The sequence below is a fragment of the Chrysemys picta genome, chromosome 5 (assembly GCF_011386835.1).
Source record: "Chrysemys picta bellii isolate R12L10 chromosome 5, ASM1138683v2, whole genome shotgun sequence".
NCBI classification, from domain to species: Eukaryota; Metazoa; Chordata; order Testudines; family Emydidae; genus Chrysemys; species Chrysemys picta.
The window spans coordinates 97,780,661-97,800,212 of NC_088795.1; the positions used below are offsets into that span (position 1 = coordinate 97,780,661).

At 39.9% G+C, this 19,552-nt stretch overlaps 1 protein-coding gene across 2 annotated transcripts in view; it reads left to right on the forward strand.

Annotated features, from left to right (window-relative positions):
* Positions 1-17,568, forward strand: part of BEND4 (BEN domain containing 4) — a 33,894-nt gene extending 16,326 nt beyond the window's left edge. The window contains exons 3-5 of one of the 2 annotated variants that reach the window (XM_005300612.5): positions 5,050-5,141; positions 9,194-9,434; positions 13,459-17,568. In XM_005300612.5, coding sequence (XP_005300669.2) covers positions 5,050-5,141; positions 9,194-9,434; positions 13,459-13,676 — 551 coding nt within the window. In that variant the 3' untranslated portion in view covers positions 13,677-17,568. The remainder of the gene's footprint in view (positions 1-5,049; positions 5,142-9,193; positions 9,435-13,458) is intronic. The other variant, XM_005300613.4, reaches the window with a different exon arrangement.
* The last annotated feature ends 1,984 nt before the right edge of the window (positions 17,569-19,552 follow it).

The window sequence follows — 19,552 nt, forward strand, 5'->3', positions numbered from 1 at the left end:
CCACATATTTACTGCAGATATTAAATCATGGCAACCAACTGTTGCTTCTATGGTAGCTTCTCTCCCATTGGGTATAGTAAGCAGGGATCTCTGCTGTTAATCCATCATTCATAGTGGATAGTTTCTTAAGCCTGAAAAAGGTCAGATCTCTAGGTTATGACCTTGTTAACTCCCAGAGATCTAATTATTTTTAATTAGACTGATTTAAGTGACTCTTTACACTCACAAACCCCAAGCCATAGTAAAGTAACTCTTGGTGTGGAGAGTTTAGAGAAAATGGCTCCACTTTCAGCAAAGGGAGTGTTTATTCTCAAAGTCATACCATTAGAGTCATAAAAGAATGCCCAGATAACTTAAAATTGAAGTGTGGATGCAAAACTAAAGTTTGAATTTTGGTGTTCCCACTGCCATATTTGTGCTTTTTAGAACTTTGTTAACATATGGGGATTTGCTTTCTGAACCAGCATAACTAAGCAAGGAATCTTTGGCTCTGGCAGTTGAGAAGTCAGGGAAGCAAAAGGCTGTTTGTCCCACAATACCAGCAAAATATATGGTGGTTTTAGTAGTTATAATATGCCCCAACCATTTTAACAATATTAACATCCAATTTGGGACCAAAAGCAGTTCCACCTTTATGAAAAAATGAAGAATTTATGTGTGTTTATAAACCTGAGTTTCAGCCACTTCCTTTCATATTTCTGGCAGGTAATGGGAAAGCACCAGCGTAACATCAGCGGAGTTTGATTAAAAAGATATAGAGCTGCATGTTATCAGCCTACTGATGACACCACAGTCCAAACAGGTTCATTGGCTGCCCCCATAGCCTTACATATATATTAAATAAGAGGCATAAATGCAACCCTGAATAACTTCAGAAGAGATCCCTCAGAAGAGATGTGCAATCATCCAGCACAGCACATGCATGCACACTCTCTCTTTCCCTCCCTCCAATCAATAGAAATGGAAACTCAAATGAGATCCCATCCACCTTGCTGGGGTCCCACACTGGTTCTACATAAACTCACTCAATGGTATTAAATGCTGCTAACAGCTCTAAGAGATTCAACAGGACCACCTGATCCTTGCTGTTTGCTAGCAGGGGATAATAAGCCAGAGAAATAAATTCAGTCTCCACTCTCCACCCAATCCTGAATCCTAATTTATAAGGATCAAGGAATTCCATGGCTTCCAAATGCCACAATGGCTTTGTCAACACCACCTCCACAGTAAGCTTGCAAAATAAGATTGGGCAATATTTACCAAGATCTTCAGTAGCAAGAGATGGTCATTTGAGTAGGGGCTCGAACAGTTATTCATCTGAATTCAGGTAGCATCTACCTTCTCCTTTAGAAAATACTAGCAATCAGCAATAACTGACCTCTTCCTGCTTGCTTTTACCTTCTGTGAGAATCATGGACCCAATGGACAAGTCACATGAGATTTCCAGTCAATGGTGAAGAGTTCTATCTAGATATTTACACTGCCCCCCTCACCATAGCATCTGAGTGCCAGATAGTTGTCATCTTCATGGATATTAAAGTTGCCCAGGACAGTTATTCTCAGTGATTTCAGCATCAGTCTAGATAATTTGTTCATCTTGTCTGGGAACTCAGCAGGGCAGCTCTGCACAGCTGTTCCCAATTTAACCCTGTCCTGAGAATCTCATGAAATGAACAGATACAAAATAAATATCTTCGGAGTGAGGCACATCTTCTGCTTGCAGTCTAATGGAAATAGTACAGATACAGCATCTCCCTTATCCACTCAACTCATGCTAAACTAAAATGTCCATCTGGAGAGCACCTTTTTTAAACCATCCAGGCCTTGCTACATTGTCCGGCCAGGATTTCAGATTAAGTCAGGCCTTATACAGGATTACATCATGTATGATGCTGGCTTTATTAGCCACTAAGCTTGCATGGAACAACACGAGCTGAAGGAGTAAGTCCCCATCAACTGAAGCCTGCCCTTCTAAGATGAGACCCCAAACAAGGCCAGTGGGATAGATAAATGTAATCCACTCTGCCATTGTCTAAAATAGGGGTTCTCAGGACAAATGTTTGGTGGCCTCAGCGTGCGGCCACCAACTCTTGCTGTGGGCTGCTCTCACTTGTTCCTAAAATACTTAATTAGCTTTAGGAAAAACAAATAAATATGCACATACTAGCTAGCAATAAATACATTACAACAATTTGGATGTATGTAAGTCTGTTGTGAAAAGTGATATTAACAAACAGACAAGAATCACTTTTCACAGCAGACTTACTTAGCCCTGGCAAGCCTAGGGACAAATTAAGCCCCGGCTTGGGGGTTGGGGGAGGCAGGGAAGCAGCAGGGGGCTGGAGCCTGAAACCCCGCAGCCAGAGCCTGAAGCCCCATGGCCAGGGGACGGGGACGGGAGATGGAGCCTGCCGCCCTGCCAGCCCAGGGCTGAAGCCCAAAGCCTGAGCCCCACCACCCCTGGGAAGGTGGGGAAATCACAGACTGCCTGCTTCTCCAGTGTTGTGCCCCTTGTGTCTCCAGAGGGGGGCAGGGCCCAATCCCTGCTGGTGGCCCCAGCAACCAACACCAAGGTGGTGCATCCAGGAGCAACAGGGAGGGGGAGGTGCCGCTACTTTACCCCCCTCAATCACAGTCCAGGAGGCTGTGGCCGCAAGAAAAGCCCCTGGTGGCCCCGCAGCAGCCACATTTGAGAAACGCTGGTCTAAAAAAGGATTCCTCCTGTCTCAGCTTCTCAGGCCCATCCCACAGGGACTGGAGAACATGAGTCCTCCCTTTTTCCTTACCCAACCTATGGCAGCAATGCACAACCATCTCAACCACCTGAGCAGCTATTAAAGGGGTGTAGGAACTCCACGGGCAGAGTGCAAATGCTCCATAAATCACCATCTCTCTTCCTCCCTTCTTCCCTAAAAGAAACACCAGACCTCTTCTAGCAATACAAACAAATCAATCCCAAAAGATTCCCCACATTAAACTTGGAAGCCTCACATAAGTAAAAATAAAAATAAAATCCCATAGAAAGGTCTTCCCTTACAGTGCCCATCAAACCCACACCCAAGCAATGTCTCCAACTCACACTCTCCAATTCCTGTAGAGTCAGTGCTTCATCCTAGTCAGATAGGGAGGGTCACCAACCTCCCTTTTCCCTTGCAAAACAGGTTGTGTTTGGAATTGACAAATAACGTAAGGAGAGATCCCCAGAAACATGACCTCATCCCTCAAAGCATCCCAACCACCTTTTAAAAAACAGTCACGTTAGATCATTTTCCCTTCCCCCCCAAATAACCTTCCCATACACAAAAATAAACTTTCTCTACCACTTTCTCCTCCAGATATCCAGTGCCTCAATTCTCTCAGTTACCATCAGACTTCTTTGTTCAGTTCTGAGGTGATGAGTGGAATATTTAGAGTGCATTTAAAGATGAACTACACATTTTTGTAACAATTTTTTCTCAGCTTCATCGATACATTACATTCCAGTAGCCAGACTGAGAAGGTCATTCAGCACATTCGATAAATTAATATTCTCACCAGTCCTTTGGAGCCTAGCTACGGTGGGGGCATTCAGCATATTCCCAAAGTTGAAGGAATTTCATAAAATTATTTGCATGTCAACTAAGTGTCATGTAGTTACTTTAATTTCTTACAAACATCTTGGTAACTAGCAAGAATGGACAAGTAGAAATCTCCTCATAAATAATCATCCACCTGTTGTTGTTCAGTTACTTCAACAATATTGCTCTGTAGTCACCACATTCCCTTCTGAGGTACTACACTGGTGTGCTAACAGCGAGTAGTGAAGTCACCAGAGAAACTGAGTTGATAGAAAGCTAGCTTTCTAAGTTGCCACTATCTCACATAATTTTATAAGAAAATATGGGGAAGGTAAGACAAATTGAAGCTTGAGTAAGTTTACCAGGGGCTCTAAGAAACCCAGCACAAAGTACGATTATGTCTTCCTTCAGAAGGTCAAAGCCCACAGAGACGACAAACTGGGGCCAAGATTTTCAGGAATGAACAATGACATCAGAGCTTCAGTTCTGGGGTGTCTCGCTTGCGACAACTTGAAAGGACCTAATTTTAAGAAAGTGCTGAGCGCACTTTTAGGTTTCTCAGGTTGGACAACCAAAAATAGAGCCATACAAAATCACTAGTAACTTCTGAAAATCTTGCCCTGGACTGTTAGCCAAAGCTACTAAGACATTTAAGTATTTTACCACTGTTATAAGAACAACCCCTACAAAACTGATACATACAAAACGTTATGTATTTATTTAGTGTTACAAAAGTCAAGCATAATGCTATTAGTTTAATTCTCCTACAATGATTCAGGCTCAGGAATAAAGCATTGTATCTCAAAAATACTTCAGAGTTAATCAGGGATGTGGCAGAATCTGCTTAAAAGAGACCCATAATTGAATCAGACCTAATTAACCCATCACCTCACGAGAAGAGAATAGGATGGTGATACCACAACTGAAATGGATGAGAGGATTTTGGTGGGAGAGGGAAGGGAGGAAAGAGAGTTCAGACTGTTTCCATAATGCCTGGTTTTGTGACAAATTTAGGAAAGAAAATAAACCAATGTTTATGTATTAAATGTGCATACTGTAATCAGTCTGCAGTTTCAGACACATTCCAGCGTGTTTACATGTTAATACTGAATGTATGATTTAAGTCCAAGAAATGTTTTCTCCCTTATGTGGTTTGAGCTGTTTACAGGGTACAGAGATTTTTTTCATTGTCGTTGCTGCTGACCTAATTCAGACTTGTAAGCATTGTATTATTTAAATGGAAAACCTTTGAAAAGTAGTGGGCAGAAAATAGAAGAATCCTCAGATACCTCAACACACACACACAAAAATCAGCTGTTATATATTTGTTGAATGAAATGACTGCACAAACCAAAAGGATGGACATTTCCAATTGTAAATAAATCTTATAGGCATTCACAACAGATATCAGAGACCACTGCTTGACTTAAGCTTAATGTTTTATTTTGTGCTAGACAGCAAATATATAGTAATTGCAATTTGTTTCATGCAGTGCCCTGCCAGACTGTTTTAGATTATTTGAAGACTGTACTTCAGCATCACAACCAACTTATGATACCTCAACCAACAGACCATCCAACAGAGGTAGTATATGATGAACATGAGCTATATATACTTACATTTGAAATTTCATTCAAAAGAAATGTGTAAGTCAATAAATCAGTAGGTACTGGAAGATTATATTTACTAGTAAAAATATATATAAAATCTAGCATTAAACTGTCATTTCCAACATGCAACAAGTTATTGGATTTACAGAACACTAAGAATAATGGAATAGTGCCACTACTAATTTAATTCAAAATTGCTCCATCCAGCGATGTTCCCTTCCCCCCCCCATACACACTATACTTGTAACATAATGGATTGTTTTTCTTTGATCTTTCCTCAGGCAGAGACATCTCCATTAAAGTCAGACTTAAGATAGTTGAAATTGAAATGTGGTTATAAAACTTCCTTCATATCTCAAACAATCCCACATTACAGACTTTGTTCTCTAGAGTGTCTCTAGCGTTTCTGATAGATTCAAAACAAAAGGATGGACATTATAAATGCTTGTCACTGAGTTGGAGGGGAGGGGGAGTTTTTTGTTGCTGAAACATACTGTATTGAAAGCTCTGGAGACTAAAACCTCCACTTATCCAAAGAATAAATATGGCTTGTGTATCAGCTCTAGAGCAATTTTCCCTAATATTGCCCCCCCAAAATGCTTCAACCCAGACCTAGAAAGAACACATCTGGGGAAGATGGCTTTTGGTGTGTAAGCCTTTTTAGAATGCCCAGATCTGAAGTTGATAGCTCTCTTTTCCTGTAAATATTTTCAAACACCTCCACCAACTGATCACCAGCCATGCAATTTAGAGGGAAGATGTGTAATTATTCTGCGCTTCAGACTTTGCTTTCTCCGACATACATGGAAGATACAGTGCAAGGAGTGGATGCTCAGCTGGTCCAAACTGACTTAAGTGGAGCTATGGCAGTTTTCACTATCGGATCTGCCCCAAAGAGTGTGTGTCACTTTGCTTCTCACTTTATTTTATTCCAAGTGGTTTGATTTTATTGAAAGCTGCATTTATCAGAGATCGTTCACAGTAAGAATTCCAAGCTCTCATTTTCCTTTCTCTCTCCTTTTTTTGCTTAACCAGAGTTTTTAAGCCATTGTAAAAACTGGTTGTTCTGTAACTATCCATTGGGAATAACTAGTTATGAAGGGAGAGGATTTTTGATTGAATTAAAAAAAAATATGAAGAGTTTAATCTTTTATTCATAAGTTTACTCATTTATAGGCATAAGCATGAACTCATTTGTACTCTGAATCTTTCCTCCAGTATATGTTTGTTATATTTCTGTAGGATGTTGTTTTTTAGTTTGTTTTCACTACTGTCAGATGCACTAAAATGCATCTTACATTTATCAAGAGTCTTTTGCCCCAAAGTATTTTAAATACACAGGAATTAATATAGCTATGTCTGGATTAGAATATAGCAACTGTTTAACAGAGCACCTCAATACTACAGCCCCTTTAGACAGGCACCGAAGAAAAATACCCTAACACACTGTAGTTTCAGGAGGGAGGGGATATAGCTGGAATTAAGTCATGTTTAACATAGTTTCTCAAGTACAGTGTCATGAGGTCTTAGATGACTACATGCAATCAGGGCCTTTTTACATTACATTAATCAGCAAAACGTTTAATCCACAATAAACATAGTGGGACCACATCCAATTACTAACCAGGCCAGATCTTGCTTAGCTTGAGAGAGATGACAAGACCACAGTCCTAATTGGCACTGCTCTGGTTCAAAGGGCATACTTGGCGTTTTTAATGTTTTGCTAGTACAAAACACCCAATGTTTATTTTCTTCCCAGTTCATCAGAATTTTTTTATATACACCTATTAGTTTAACAAGTAAATTCCAATAGCCTAGAAATGGAGGATAACTTGCTTTATACATGAAGGATTATGAGCAAGTTACTGATAAAAACTGTGGGTCAGATACTCCTGTGGCCATTCAGTGGTGGAACTGGCCCAGGGAGGATCATCTCAGAATAAGGGTGATCCTCTAGTTACACAGAGTTAGCACACAATCTTAGACCATTCCCCCTCCCTACTGCCAACATAGCAGAGGAAAGGGAGTGAGGCTTGGGAACAGAGGTGGTGGCCAGGATGCCCTTGCACCACAGTGCTCCTTGACTAGGATATCAGCCCCTCAGAGCAATTTGCAGATGGCATAAGTTAATACAGGCTGCTGCAACATGGTGCAGAGGGCCCTGACCAGAGGCAGTGTAACAGGGTGGCACCACCTCTCGAGAGCAGCCCCTGCACTCTTTTTCTCTCTGATTGTAGTTGGTCTTCAGCAACTCAGCCCTTTAGCTGAGTCACACACAGTCTGTCTGTGAAAACAAAAATAAACCCCATAGGGCTGAAGTCTTGTACTCCGTCCCAGCAGCCACCCAAGAGTTCCTTCTTGCTCTCATGGTCCCTGCCAGCAACTGCTCTGTCAGAGGTCCTGTAGTTTCATCAGCCAGCTAGGAATACCATCCACACTCTTCCAGCTCTAGGTAGCAACTAAAATTACTCTGGCCCTGCAACTCTTTTTATACTAGCCTGCTGGGCCCTGATTGACTGCTTCCCTGCAGCCTCTCTGATTGGCTGCTTCCCCCATAGTCACTCTAGAGAAGTTCTCCAGTCTGCCTACAGTTCCTTTCTGGAATGGGGTGTGGTAGGACCCTGAGGTCTCCAGCAGGGGGCCTCTGGGCCTAGTCCACCCCATCACATGTAGCAATAGGATTAATAAAATGCCAAGGTTAGTTTTCAGCTATGATTTGTGCCAATGAGCCCTACAGCAGGACCACTCTGAGCTTTTGCTGAGTTTTCACAGATTTACCAAACTTATTAAAAATAAAAAGTAATGGGTATCTGAGGCACAACCCCCCAAACCATCTCCCAGTAGGCTTTATAAATATGTGGGTAATGCTGGGGAGAGGGGAGGGAATTTTATACTATTTTTTCTTAACTTCACATTGTGTACTAGCTGTTTGTAAACAAATAGTGTTGCATTAGGAGAGGGGGCCACAAGTTACACCTGCAGTAGCGTGCCCCAGATTCCACTAATTCAAAAGTGAGTAGTATTTCAGTGAACACGTTTTCTTAATGAACTCCCATTGAAAGTGTTTACTGTAACAATGCTTTTATGAAGCAGGCCTAATTTGGTGAAACAGTGCTAGATTTATAAGTTGCAATAAATGTATGTAGCGGTAAAAGTGAATGAGTCTCTAGGAAATTGTTCTTTAAATACCTTAATTACTTTTGAACAAGTACATTAAAACTGAGATCTTGGTTTAATTAATTTCTCCTGTGCTGTAGAATTTTACAGGCAACAAGAACTAAAGTAAATTTGTTTAGGTGCAATTGACCAAAGTTGTCTTATAAATGTTGTATGGATTACAGAAATCCCCATAATTAGTCCCTCTGCATCGATTTAGAATTGGAATTTTAAAGCACACATAAATTATGAAGGCTAAAAGTAAGATTTGTTTCCCATTGACATAGTGGCATTTGTGTAAAGCTATAATTTGAATTAATGTGGCATTCATTAATAGTAATGAAGCTTTTAGTTTTTTACAGTTCAGGTTTATTTATTTTCTTTATATTTTTCACAGTAACACAACTGCTGTCAGGTTTTAGGTGTGTTCAACAAAAAGTAATACATTTATTATAAAAATAGACTGTAAAAAGTCATTTCTTAAGTAGTGAACTGTCGACTGCCATAAAGAGACCCGTTTGATCACACTCTTCAAAGACTTTTTTGCACATTTTAATAGATTAAGAAGGAAAGGTTATATTTAAATATATCCCCAATCATTGGATCTTCACACTTTTTAGCTTACCTGTTAAAGTCCAAGATATAAATAGCACTTTCTCAAAAAGCATTCATCATACCTCACTGGGTTTTGTTATAGAAAATGCAAATGTAATTTTAAAAGTCCCCATTCTCAGTATGAGCAATTGTTCACTTCTGTAGGTATCTCATTGTCAGCATCTGAACTAGTTAAAAGCATTTTTCTTTGCAACTGACATAGTCTTTACTTATTTGTCTTGTAAAATAAATAATAGAAATATTTAACTTTTCCAGGGAAGCAAGCAGTTGCTGAACAACTATCCTGTCTACATCACTAGTAAACAGTGGGATGAGGCTGTAAATTCTTCAAAGAAAGATGGAAGGCGGCTACTTCGATATCTCATCAGATTTGTTTTCACAACTGATGAGCTTAAGTACTCATGCGGCCTTGGAAAAAGGAAAAGGTCAGTGCAGTCAGGAGAGACAGGTCCTGAAAGACGTCCTCTGGATCCAGTAAAAGTAACATGTCTCAGAGGTACTGCATCTTTTCGCTCAGTGTCCACCATATGTGATCTCATTTCACCACATTGGCTCTGGCTCAATATAAGCTTTCAGCTTACTGCAGCAGAAATAGAGAGTGTTTTCGAGACAGATGACAAAAGTGGTTAGAGACATGGAAAAACTTTCATGAGAGGGGACATTGAAGAGACTGGGGTTGTTTAATTTAGAGAGGGGTCAAATAAGAGGCTACATGATAAGGTGTAGAGAAGGTAAATCAAATAATCCTATTTATCTTCTTAGAATAGAAGAGCAGAGGGACATTCACAATACATAATTAACCATGGAACTCAATGCCTCAATATACCATTTAAGCCAATAGCTTAGTAGATTCAAAACAGGACTGGATATTTTATACGGATAAAGAGAACATCCACATGTAAATTAGATAGAATTTTTATACAATATATGTGTATAAATTTTATAAGGGATATAAACCTCATTCTTGAGGATGTAAACCAACATTAACTCAGAGGCAGGTTATTTCATAATTGTTCACTATGGGGTTTCTTGCTAACAAGTTGGACCACTGCTCTGATCTGCTATGGCAATTCCTATTTTGTTTTTCTGATATTTTATTAAGGCTTGTTGTCAGCATTTATAATGGTCCACATAAAACATTTTAACTAGCTTGGTTTAAAAAAAGCCCTTGGCATTAGTCTTAGTGTCCACTTCACAAATATAATATCTATTTCATTCTTTTAAATTAACAACTTTCATAGACTACATGTGCAAAAAGTCATTCAGAAGCGATTGACAACATAAAATCTATGAAGTTATTAGTAAGCAATGAAAAGGAAAATACAGGGAAAACACCAGCAGCAGAATGGTTACATTTGAGACTGAATTTCTATCCAGTTAGATTAGAAGTAACTAACAAGGCCTGGCAGAGCAGACTTTTAATTGTGATATACTTACGTAATCACGTAATACATTTAAAACATTCTTTTTACATAAGCTCAGACTTAGGAATGGTGTTTTCTGCTACACAAAAGATTCACCAGATGTTAAAGCAACATAAAATGAATTATCAGAGCTTAAAAGAAGTGGGGAAAATGCATTTCAGTGTATGCAGCGTGCTGTAGAAAGGTCTGGAGCTGGACTCAGGGTGTCAAGTTCCCTGGAAGCTAAGGACTTAAAAGTTGAACAGAAGTGCATCAGGCTTTACTAAGATTTCTTAAATTTCAATTGGTAATTTATACAGGAACAGAAATGTAATACCAACCCTACCACCACTATAGCCTTCCTCAGTTGTCAAGCCAGATTTTGAGCAGGGACAGAGAGACAATGGGGCATTGGTGATGCCACCTTCAGTTATACCTATTGGCTTTAACAGGCATCTCGCATACACCTACCAGCCACCCCTTTTGTCACTGCACTCCCTCCAATCCCAAGGCAGCCAATGTGCAAGACTTCACCCTCTGTAACTTTATCATTTTTAAGCCACTAGACATGTACAATCGATGTGTGTACCCTGTAGTGCTCTGTGGAAAAAATGGCATTTCCATAAATAATTTAGAATCTTGCACAGGAGATCAAAATGTCTAGGGTCCATGTGCCTGTTAAACTGCTCGGTAGAGATTTATAAATTAGTATACCTTGGGTTGGCCAGGCAGTGTACGGGCAGTGCAACATTCTGCAGGGCCAGGGATCCAAATGAGCCTCTCTAGCCCTACCCATTTAAAAGCAAGGTAGTATAAGTGTCTGGGCCGCCCGGGGGGGGGCAAGTGAATCCCTTTCCTGGCTAGAGGCGCCTTTTTAAATTTTTACTTACCCAGCGGCGGTCCAGGTCTTCGGCGGTATTTCGGCGGCGGGGGGCCCTTCAGTCGCTCCGGGTCTTCAGCGGCATTTCGGCGGCGGGTCCTACAGTGCTGCCGAAGACGCAGAGCAACTGAAGGACCCACTGCGATGGCCGCCACCACAGACTCGGAGCGCCGCCCGGTGAGTATGTCCGCTCCCCCGCTTTGCCCCAGGCCCCCTGAATCCTCTGGGAGGTCCTGATGAGTGTCTAAGTGATCCATGGCATTGCATAATATTGGACTGTCTCCAGGGGTAATGGCAGGAAGTGAGAACTACTTATCTGTCTGCAGCCAGAGGGACTGATTTCAGAGAGCCATTTCTAACCTGCCTTACTGACAGCACAAGCTGTGAGAGCTAAGAAGAGTGCTTGAGGAATTAAAGGGTTTCCTTTTGGTAGGGGTAAAGAAATGATTATTCCTAAACAAAAGTGGTAGTATTCTATAACTATTACTTGTTTGTCATTCTTCCTCCACTCACCAAAAGAAAAAAGATATATTTTCAGTCAGTCTGAGGCCAGAATTCTGTAGCATAGGGGAGTGTAGCCTTCTGAAATTACATGGCACATCCCTAGATAGTCTCTTCTGTAGAAGTCCAATGTAGATGCTGCTTCTTGAAAGAGATTAATAAGGATTTTGGAGGAAGAAAATGGACAGATCTGCTTGTAGCCCTAGTGAAATAGATTAGATGAACATTTTGGAGAGCAAGAGTGGGAAAAAAATAACATTTTTCCTTAAAAAGGTTGTCCCTGTTGAAAGTGGCAACTACTGAAAGCTTACATTAACATCTATAAAAGTTTTAAAGATTTATTTCTTCTATTGAAAGATCTCTGGAACCATCTTTAAGTTTTAAAAAAGCCCAGCAGGCCTAAACTGTAGCACTGTTTCTACACAAGTAACCATTATCTTGAGCAACATCCCAGTTTATGAAACCTCATGCAAGCCTAACTAGACCGCAGGGACAGTATTGCTTGCACAGATTTACAGGAAGAGGAATTTAAAACAGAAATAGATTCCACTTTTGAAGGCACAAAATGCAAAAATCATATGTCCCAATTTTCCAACAGATAAGCTTGCAACTCAGGATAACAGCATTCCCTGGTCTCAGGATGTTGTGACAGTAATGAAGTTAACTTATACCACCTGTTGTATCAATAGCTTGTCAGTGTTAGAAAGTAAAATGAGAAATACCCTGCTGCATAGGGGAAAAATAATTGTGGAGAATAAATAAAAGTCTACTGCTGACTAAGATGTAGTGCAGCCAATAAATAAAGAGAAGTGCTTCCACTTTTAAAATTATATTTTGTCATTTTAAAGTCTATGTACCTCTGGTTTTGAGGTCTGACTAGCATTAAGAGTTAAAAACCTGTCAAAACCACTTCTGTAATTCTAATGATCAAATACTTCACATATACAAAAAAGTGGAAGAATAGTAGTTTTGACAATAAGAATGTGACACAAACATAGCCATTTGACATATGCATTACCCATTTAAATAGCCAGCTTAAACATGGCACAACTTGAGCTTACTTGGTTTCTCATGCATCGATAAACCCAGTGCTAGGCTGTGAAAGGGCAAGTTAGCCCCTGCTGTCTCATTTAGCTATTTCAATGGCCAATATAGTCTCTAGAACACAGACGTCATAGCCAGAAACATACAACATAATTTTAGAACTTAAAATGAAGACAGCCCAAAAAGGAAAAAGGGTGCCAATCTGAAATAGTGTTTGAAACATTGTTATAAATTGCTGAAATCTGCAGATATTAAACTAGGCAGCAGCAGAAGACCATAAAGACCCATGAATATAAGCACAATAAAATTAAAGTGTATAAGGATTACAGGTTTCAAATAAAATGCATTTCCTATTTCATACCAACCTATACATGCATTGCACGTTCGATATCATAAAAATCTCTGAAATTTATTGTTTTATTTCAGCAAGGAGAAATTTCTCTGTAACTACACACACACACACACACACACACACACACACAGACACACTATTGCATATGGTGAAATAAGTGTGCCTAGAAATAAAATAGGTTCAATTGGCATTATCATGGCATTTCCCATAAGGTTTTAGTCCTGTTTAAGTAGTCACAATAACACTCTACTTATTACTTGCTATAAGCGCTTGCTAGTTGGGCAATAACAATGTATGCTACATAGATAAGCTGTTTCTTATCACTGTCTGTTTTCCACAGAGTTCATTAGGATGCATTGTACTTCCAACCCTGATTGGTGGATGCCATCTGAAGAACAGATAAACAAGGTTTTCAGTGATGCAGTAGGACATGCTCGTCAAGGACGTGCAGTGGGGACTTTCCTTCATAACGGTAATTCATATTATGAAGGGATAGACCATCAAGGTTCACAAGAAGAAATCTTCAATAGGGGTATCCAAGATGGCTCTGGAGATTGATGTCAATGGAGGAAATCCATACTACAATAGCAACCAGTTAATTAGAAGATACTTTACTAAAAATACTTTCCTTGAAGTCATTTAAGAATCCAAAGCATGTTTGAACTCATACTGCAAACATTCCAGCTTTTCCATCCTGTCCTAGGGCTCCAGATAACAGAGAGTGATTCATTTCAAGGCCTACCTATGGGATTCCTTGGTGCCTATAAATTGCAAGCCTTTCACAGAATCTTCAAAGGAAAACTGCAATTTCATTCATCTAGTTCTAAAGAAAAGTTAATTTTTAAAAAAGGTATCAAATGATTAAAGAAACAAAAAGTCACTGTCTTGTCTGCTGGCTGATACCGGGCCCAGTTCTGAATTCCTGGGCAGAACTGAAATCTGGCAAAATTCCTGACTACTATTAGTTTTGCCTGAGTACGGGGTTTACAATCAAACCGAGAGGCTTGTGACAAAGGAAGTAGTCTTCTATGTTTTACTAGAAAGTAGTGTAGAAAAATTATAAAAGTTACCTTAAAATGTGGAATATTCCATCTCATGTTATGTACTCAAGTCCTGAACAATACTTCCTTTGTCCAGCAATACCAGGAAATTAAACTTCCCTGGTAAAATGGCAGTGCTCATTGGCAACAGAATCCTTCAATTAGGAGGTATCAAAACAGTAACAGGTATTTCTAAACCATTAAAAATTTCTCCTTATAATTGATAGATATACCCCTACCCTGACATAACGCGACCCGATATAACATGAATTCCGTTAGAACGCGGTAAAGCAGCGCTCCGTGGGGGTAGGGCTGCCCGCTCCGGCAGATCAAAGCAAGTTCGATATAACACGGTTTCACCTATAACATGGTAAGATTTTTTGGCTCCTGAGGACAGCGTTATATCAGATATATGTTTATCTAAAGTATTGAGCTAAACACTGCAGTTTTCCTAAAAATGAGATTGCTATACCATGAATTTCTATTTCAGGAGACAATTTATTTTGCAGCAGTATTTTATGGCTTTAAAGGTTTACATTTGCATTTGTTTGTGCTATTGTTTGTGTTTTATGCTCATTGCCTGATCAGTTTCAAGGAATGAGCTTGTCCTAATATTCAGATACTCAGTGGTGCATGGAGAGAGGGATTCTATAATAAAAGTCCAATTTATCCTTTTGGCTATTGGGCACTTAAGCATGGGCTCCAGGACTGATTGAGAGTTGTAAACAAATATTTGTGCTAGAAATGAAGCTGATTCACAATGGAATACAATATTGGAAGCAGATACCAAGGTAAAAAACTCAATTTACTGGAGATTTTCAATATCAGGATTAGGGTACGTTGTCACTGTAGGAAAGTTTTGAAAAACTGATGCACTCTAGAAACATTTAACGCCAAAGAAACACCACCCTCCCCTCTCATTTTCAGCATTTTTTCAGTCCTCCTGCTTTAGGCGAGTCAGGCCTTCCCCATCATCACTCCTGGATTCTTGAATCAGCTTTTTCCTGAGACAGCACTTCCTGTTTGATAGACATATTGAACTCCTTCTAGGTAGGTGAATCTTCTCCATCTTTGATCGCCTTTATCTCTACCTCATCTTTGCCTGTTTTCCTAAGTATTTTCCACCCCATCCCTCATCAAGGGGTGTGGGCCTACAGAAGATCTAGTCTGCCAACTAATCTCTTCACTTCTCCCCACCATACGGGTGACTACTGGATGGGGAAAGCTAGACGCAACACTCTCCATAACAGCCACCAGGGGTCCCTCTGAACCAAGGTGCTCCTATATAACTCTTGCTGGACCAAGGGTGAAGTACTGAGGCACCCTCTCAAATACTAATCCCCCATGCGATAATTTCCTCATCTTATCTGTCTCCTCTTTGTCTGCCATTGTGAATGGTTTCTGTTGTATGTAGTACCCCTCCTGTCAGTCAGTGAGAAGAAGCACATCATCAGCACAGTGCATCTATAGAGCAAGATCATGCTGTCCTTTCAGCTACTAACAGGCTGTACCTGGATGGTGTTTCAGGAAACAGTCTTCTGTACATACCTTTGTAGATACTGTCTAATACAATATAGGCTTTAGGCCCATCAACATCCAATACCTCTTAATTTTATTTTTTCTAATGTTTTTAAAGGGTTTTTTAAATCTTCATTGACTTAGTTTTTAGAAATTAAATTTGTTATTCTAAGTAGTAATTTAATCACATTGGGCGTGACCATGCCGTTCGTTTTTAAACAGAATCCCTTACTCTAGGCAAGAGAAGGTTCTGCTTATAGATCAATGGCACAAGATGGTCCCCTTGGGAAGAAGCTCAGCATGTATGTCCTTCCACAGAGAAAAGCTACAGCAGAATATTTGTACTATTGAACTTATACTTTAAAAAAAAAATTAGTAGAAGATAGTACGTTGGTCAGACAGTGCAAGTCTCGCAGGTATGTCTTTAATGTGGTGTCACTTGCCAGAACTACTTGGTAAAACATGTCAGCGTTATCCTGTAAATGACTATTTACAGCCTGAGTCAGCATTATACTGTAAATTTGTTGACATTATGTATCATGATGTATTTTTGTAAACATTGTGATGGCTTCTTTCAAATGTTTAATTGTATGAAATTAAAAATGAAAACATTTCTCTTTGAACAACAGAGAAAAGTATCACTTCATTAGCCGGCTTCTCTCAAATAATAATGTAAGGGTTTTGTTAAAGCAGCCAGTAAGCCTAGCTTTATTTTTAGTGTAAAGGGTAGTCAGTCTTCTGCCCTAAAATGGTTTAACTTCACAATACTGCCCTCTCCTATTGTGCAAAATAACCAAACTTGTGGCCTGATTTATCTATGTAAAGACTATTTATCTATGTAAAAGAGTTTTCAGGATCCGACCTATATATGCCAAAATTCTGCCCTCAGCTGCATGTGTGCACCAACCACTGAAGCAAACGGGAGTCACAGATGTGCAGAGGACAGAATTTAGATGTGTTTGTTTTATTTTTTAAAGTTTTAGATTACAAAATCTGTCCTGGGTTTATAATGAACTATGGTCCCCCTGGCCAAACTCACTTCATTTATAACCTTTCACAACTACTTATTCTAACCAGTCCAAAGCATATATTCTCATTGCATTGTAAATCCACGTGTATTACTGAGAACACATTTGCAAGAAACTAGGAATAAATTCTAGGGAACACTAGGGACCAGAAGTAACAGCATATAAGCCATTGCACAAATATATATTCATGTTAAAGCACTATGTTTTGAAAAGTATTGTATTAATTTACGGTGCTATATGTACACGGAAAATTTGGAACAGAAGGAAGTTGTCGCCTCACTCAGAAAATAGTCCTAAAATCGTTCTGGAAGATAGATCCTTGTTTTATATATTCTTTAATCTTGCTGTCCTTCATGTATCTACCCTCTCTGAAACTTTGTGTAGCAGTACTGCATACCCATTAGTGCCAATCTGCCTTTGCTCTATTTTCTATAACAAATAATTGTGGAGAAACTGTGATTAAAAACCCATTAATCCTAATATTTTTATTGTTAAGGTGTAGTTAATTCTATGAATACTTTCTATTGATGATTGTACTGTGTAGAGTAAATACCAATTTAGGGATAGCCTAATACCGGATACTGTATAACAAAGTGCATAGTGTAATATAGACTAGTAAGTTTTTGTGACAATTTCTATAGGATGTGTGAATTGTTTTCTATGTGGCAACACACATTTCTTTTAAAAACTTAAAAATGTTAGACAAATTTTTAAAGTCAATATTTTTTAATTATAAAAAACATTTGTTACTAGAGTTTGCTATTTCAGGTGTTATCCCTAATTTGAATATTGGTTTTATTATTATGTACCTCTAGTTCCATTTGTTCTGTTGCATAACAATGCACAATAAAAGTTTGTCTCTAATTAATTGTTTGCTCAATTTTCTGAACATGTCATTGTGTCAACTATATTCACTCTTTGGACTAAATATTAATATATTTGTAGATGAAGGGCTGTGTTGCTGTCTTTTTGATTAAATGTTTTTATAGTTTGAATCAGGGTGGGGGAGCACAAATAAATACAAAGGTAAGTACAATATAAAGCCAAAATTCACCATGATATAAAATGTTTTATATTTATTCATTGCTGTACATTGGAAGAAAATGTAGAGAGAGAACCTGACTGCAAACTTGTTCTTCAATTAAGGCTGCAATTTTCATAGGAAGGAGCCCAAGTTCCATTTATGTTCTGCGGAAATTGGGTGTGTCACTCCTTATGTGCCTTTGAAAATCACAGCATAATTTACTTTCTGTAAGGGAGTTACTGCCTTGATGACAACAAATGGTCACATATCCAAACATTTCTATTGAACTGGGGGTGAGAAGGGGAACAGACCTGCACCGTTATAGACGAGGCTGGGAACACTGCTTATTATTAAGATTGCCAAACAACTTCCCATTGTAGCACCACATTTTTAGTTTCTTATAATTTTGCCAAGCTTTAACAGCTTGGGCTGAAATTTTCCATGCCAAGTGCCTACTTAAGGCTGAATTTGGAAATTTTCAGCTAACATAGTTAAGCCATTTCAGGGGGGGAAATACATTATTTTGCCCATGTTAAAAAAAATCTGGCAACCTTTTCTTTGAACAGCTCTTGCAGCCCCGTGCTTTGGGGCAAGCTCTTAAAATCTGGCAGGGGATTTGTATCAGAGATGTATTTTTTGCTGTTCCCATGAAAGTCTGCCCAAATTTGGCTGTTATAAGGCTTTTGGCCAAGTTATAAGCTAGTTCAGACATGCTCAGTAGCGACATCTTCAATGTTTAGCAGCTAAACCTCCAGATTTTGCCCTTCCCTCCTATGCTCAAGCCTCTCTGATTTCCTAATGCTGATCAGACTCCACATGCATGCACCATCCCCTCAGAGCTCCTAAGAGTGACTGGACTGTGCATGTGCCATCCACATAAAAAGTGATTGGACATACGCCATCCGCTCACAAATGCTACCTGCACTATCACCACAGAGCGACTGAGCATGCTTCTTCCAGACCAGAGCTAGAGGGGCTCAAAGATTTTCTCTGGAATTGTAGCTACAGGCTGGGGTGAGGCAGGCCCCTGGAACAGGGAGCCTGTCCTTCCTGTGCTCTCGGTGCCCCCCTGCTGGCATCCAGGCAGTGTGTGGAGGAGGAAGCCTTGTGAGTTTAATAAAGGGAGGACAGAAGCTGGATGGAGAGAGAGAAAAGAGTAGATTGGGACACGGAGTCTGGTAAGAATGAGACTGGGGGCAGAGGAGAGAAAATGGGACCGGAAGCTATTTGGTTGGGGAGAAAACAGATTGAATGAGGAGCTTTGTGCTGCAGACTGGAACTGGTGGACAAGGAGACTGCACTACACCAACGCACACTGGGGAATTTTTAGCATGTGCTAGTAGGGTCGACATGATCCAGTTAGTGTGCAACACATTGGTGTGCTTTAGAAATCATACCCCTCTAGTGCCCATTGCCACGCTGTGGAGACAAGCACTGGGGCTAGGAATCAATGAGGGGGAGGTGGAAGACAAAGAACTGAGAAGGAGCTGGGATGCAGGGGAAGAAGTAGGACTGGCTGGGCAGAGAGACTGGAACAAGGAGCCAGAGATGGGATTGGGGTAGGATTGAGATGGGATGAGGAGCCCAGAGAGGGAGCCAAGGAAGGGGAGCCAGTGAGGGGGACAATGAGAGCGAGATCAGAAGAGGAACTGTGAGTAGGGCACTGGGATTGGCTAGGCACTTGGGCATGGAGATGAACTTGTGTGGGGAGGAGGAGAAACTGGGCATGGGATGGGAGATTGGGACTCAGATAAAGAGCAAAGAGGGGGAGACTAGGATTGGCTAAATAAAGAGATTGGGACTTGGAAGAGAAGAGCAGCAGAT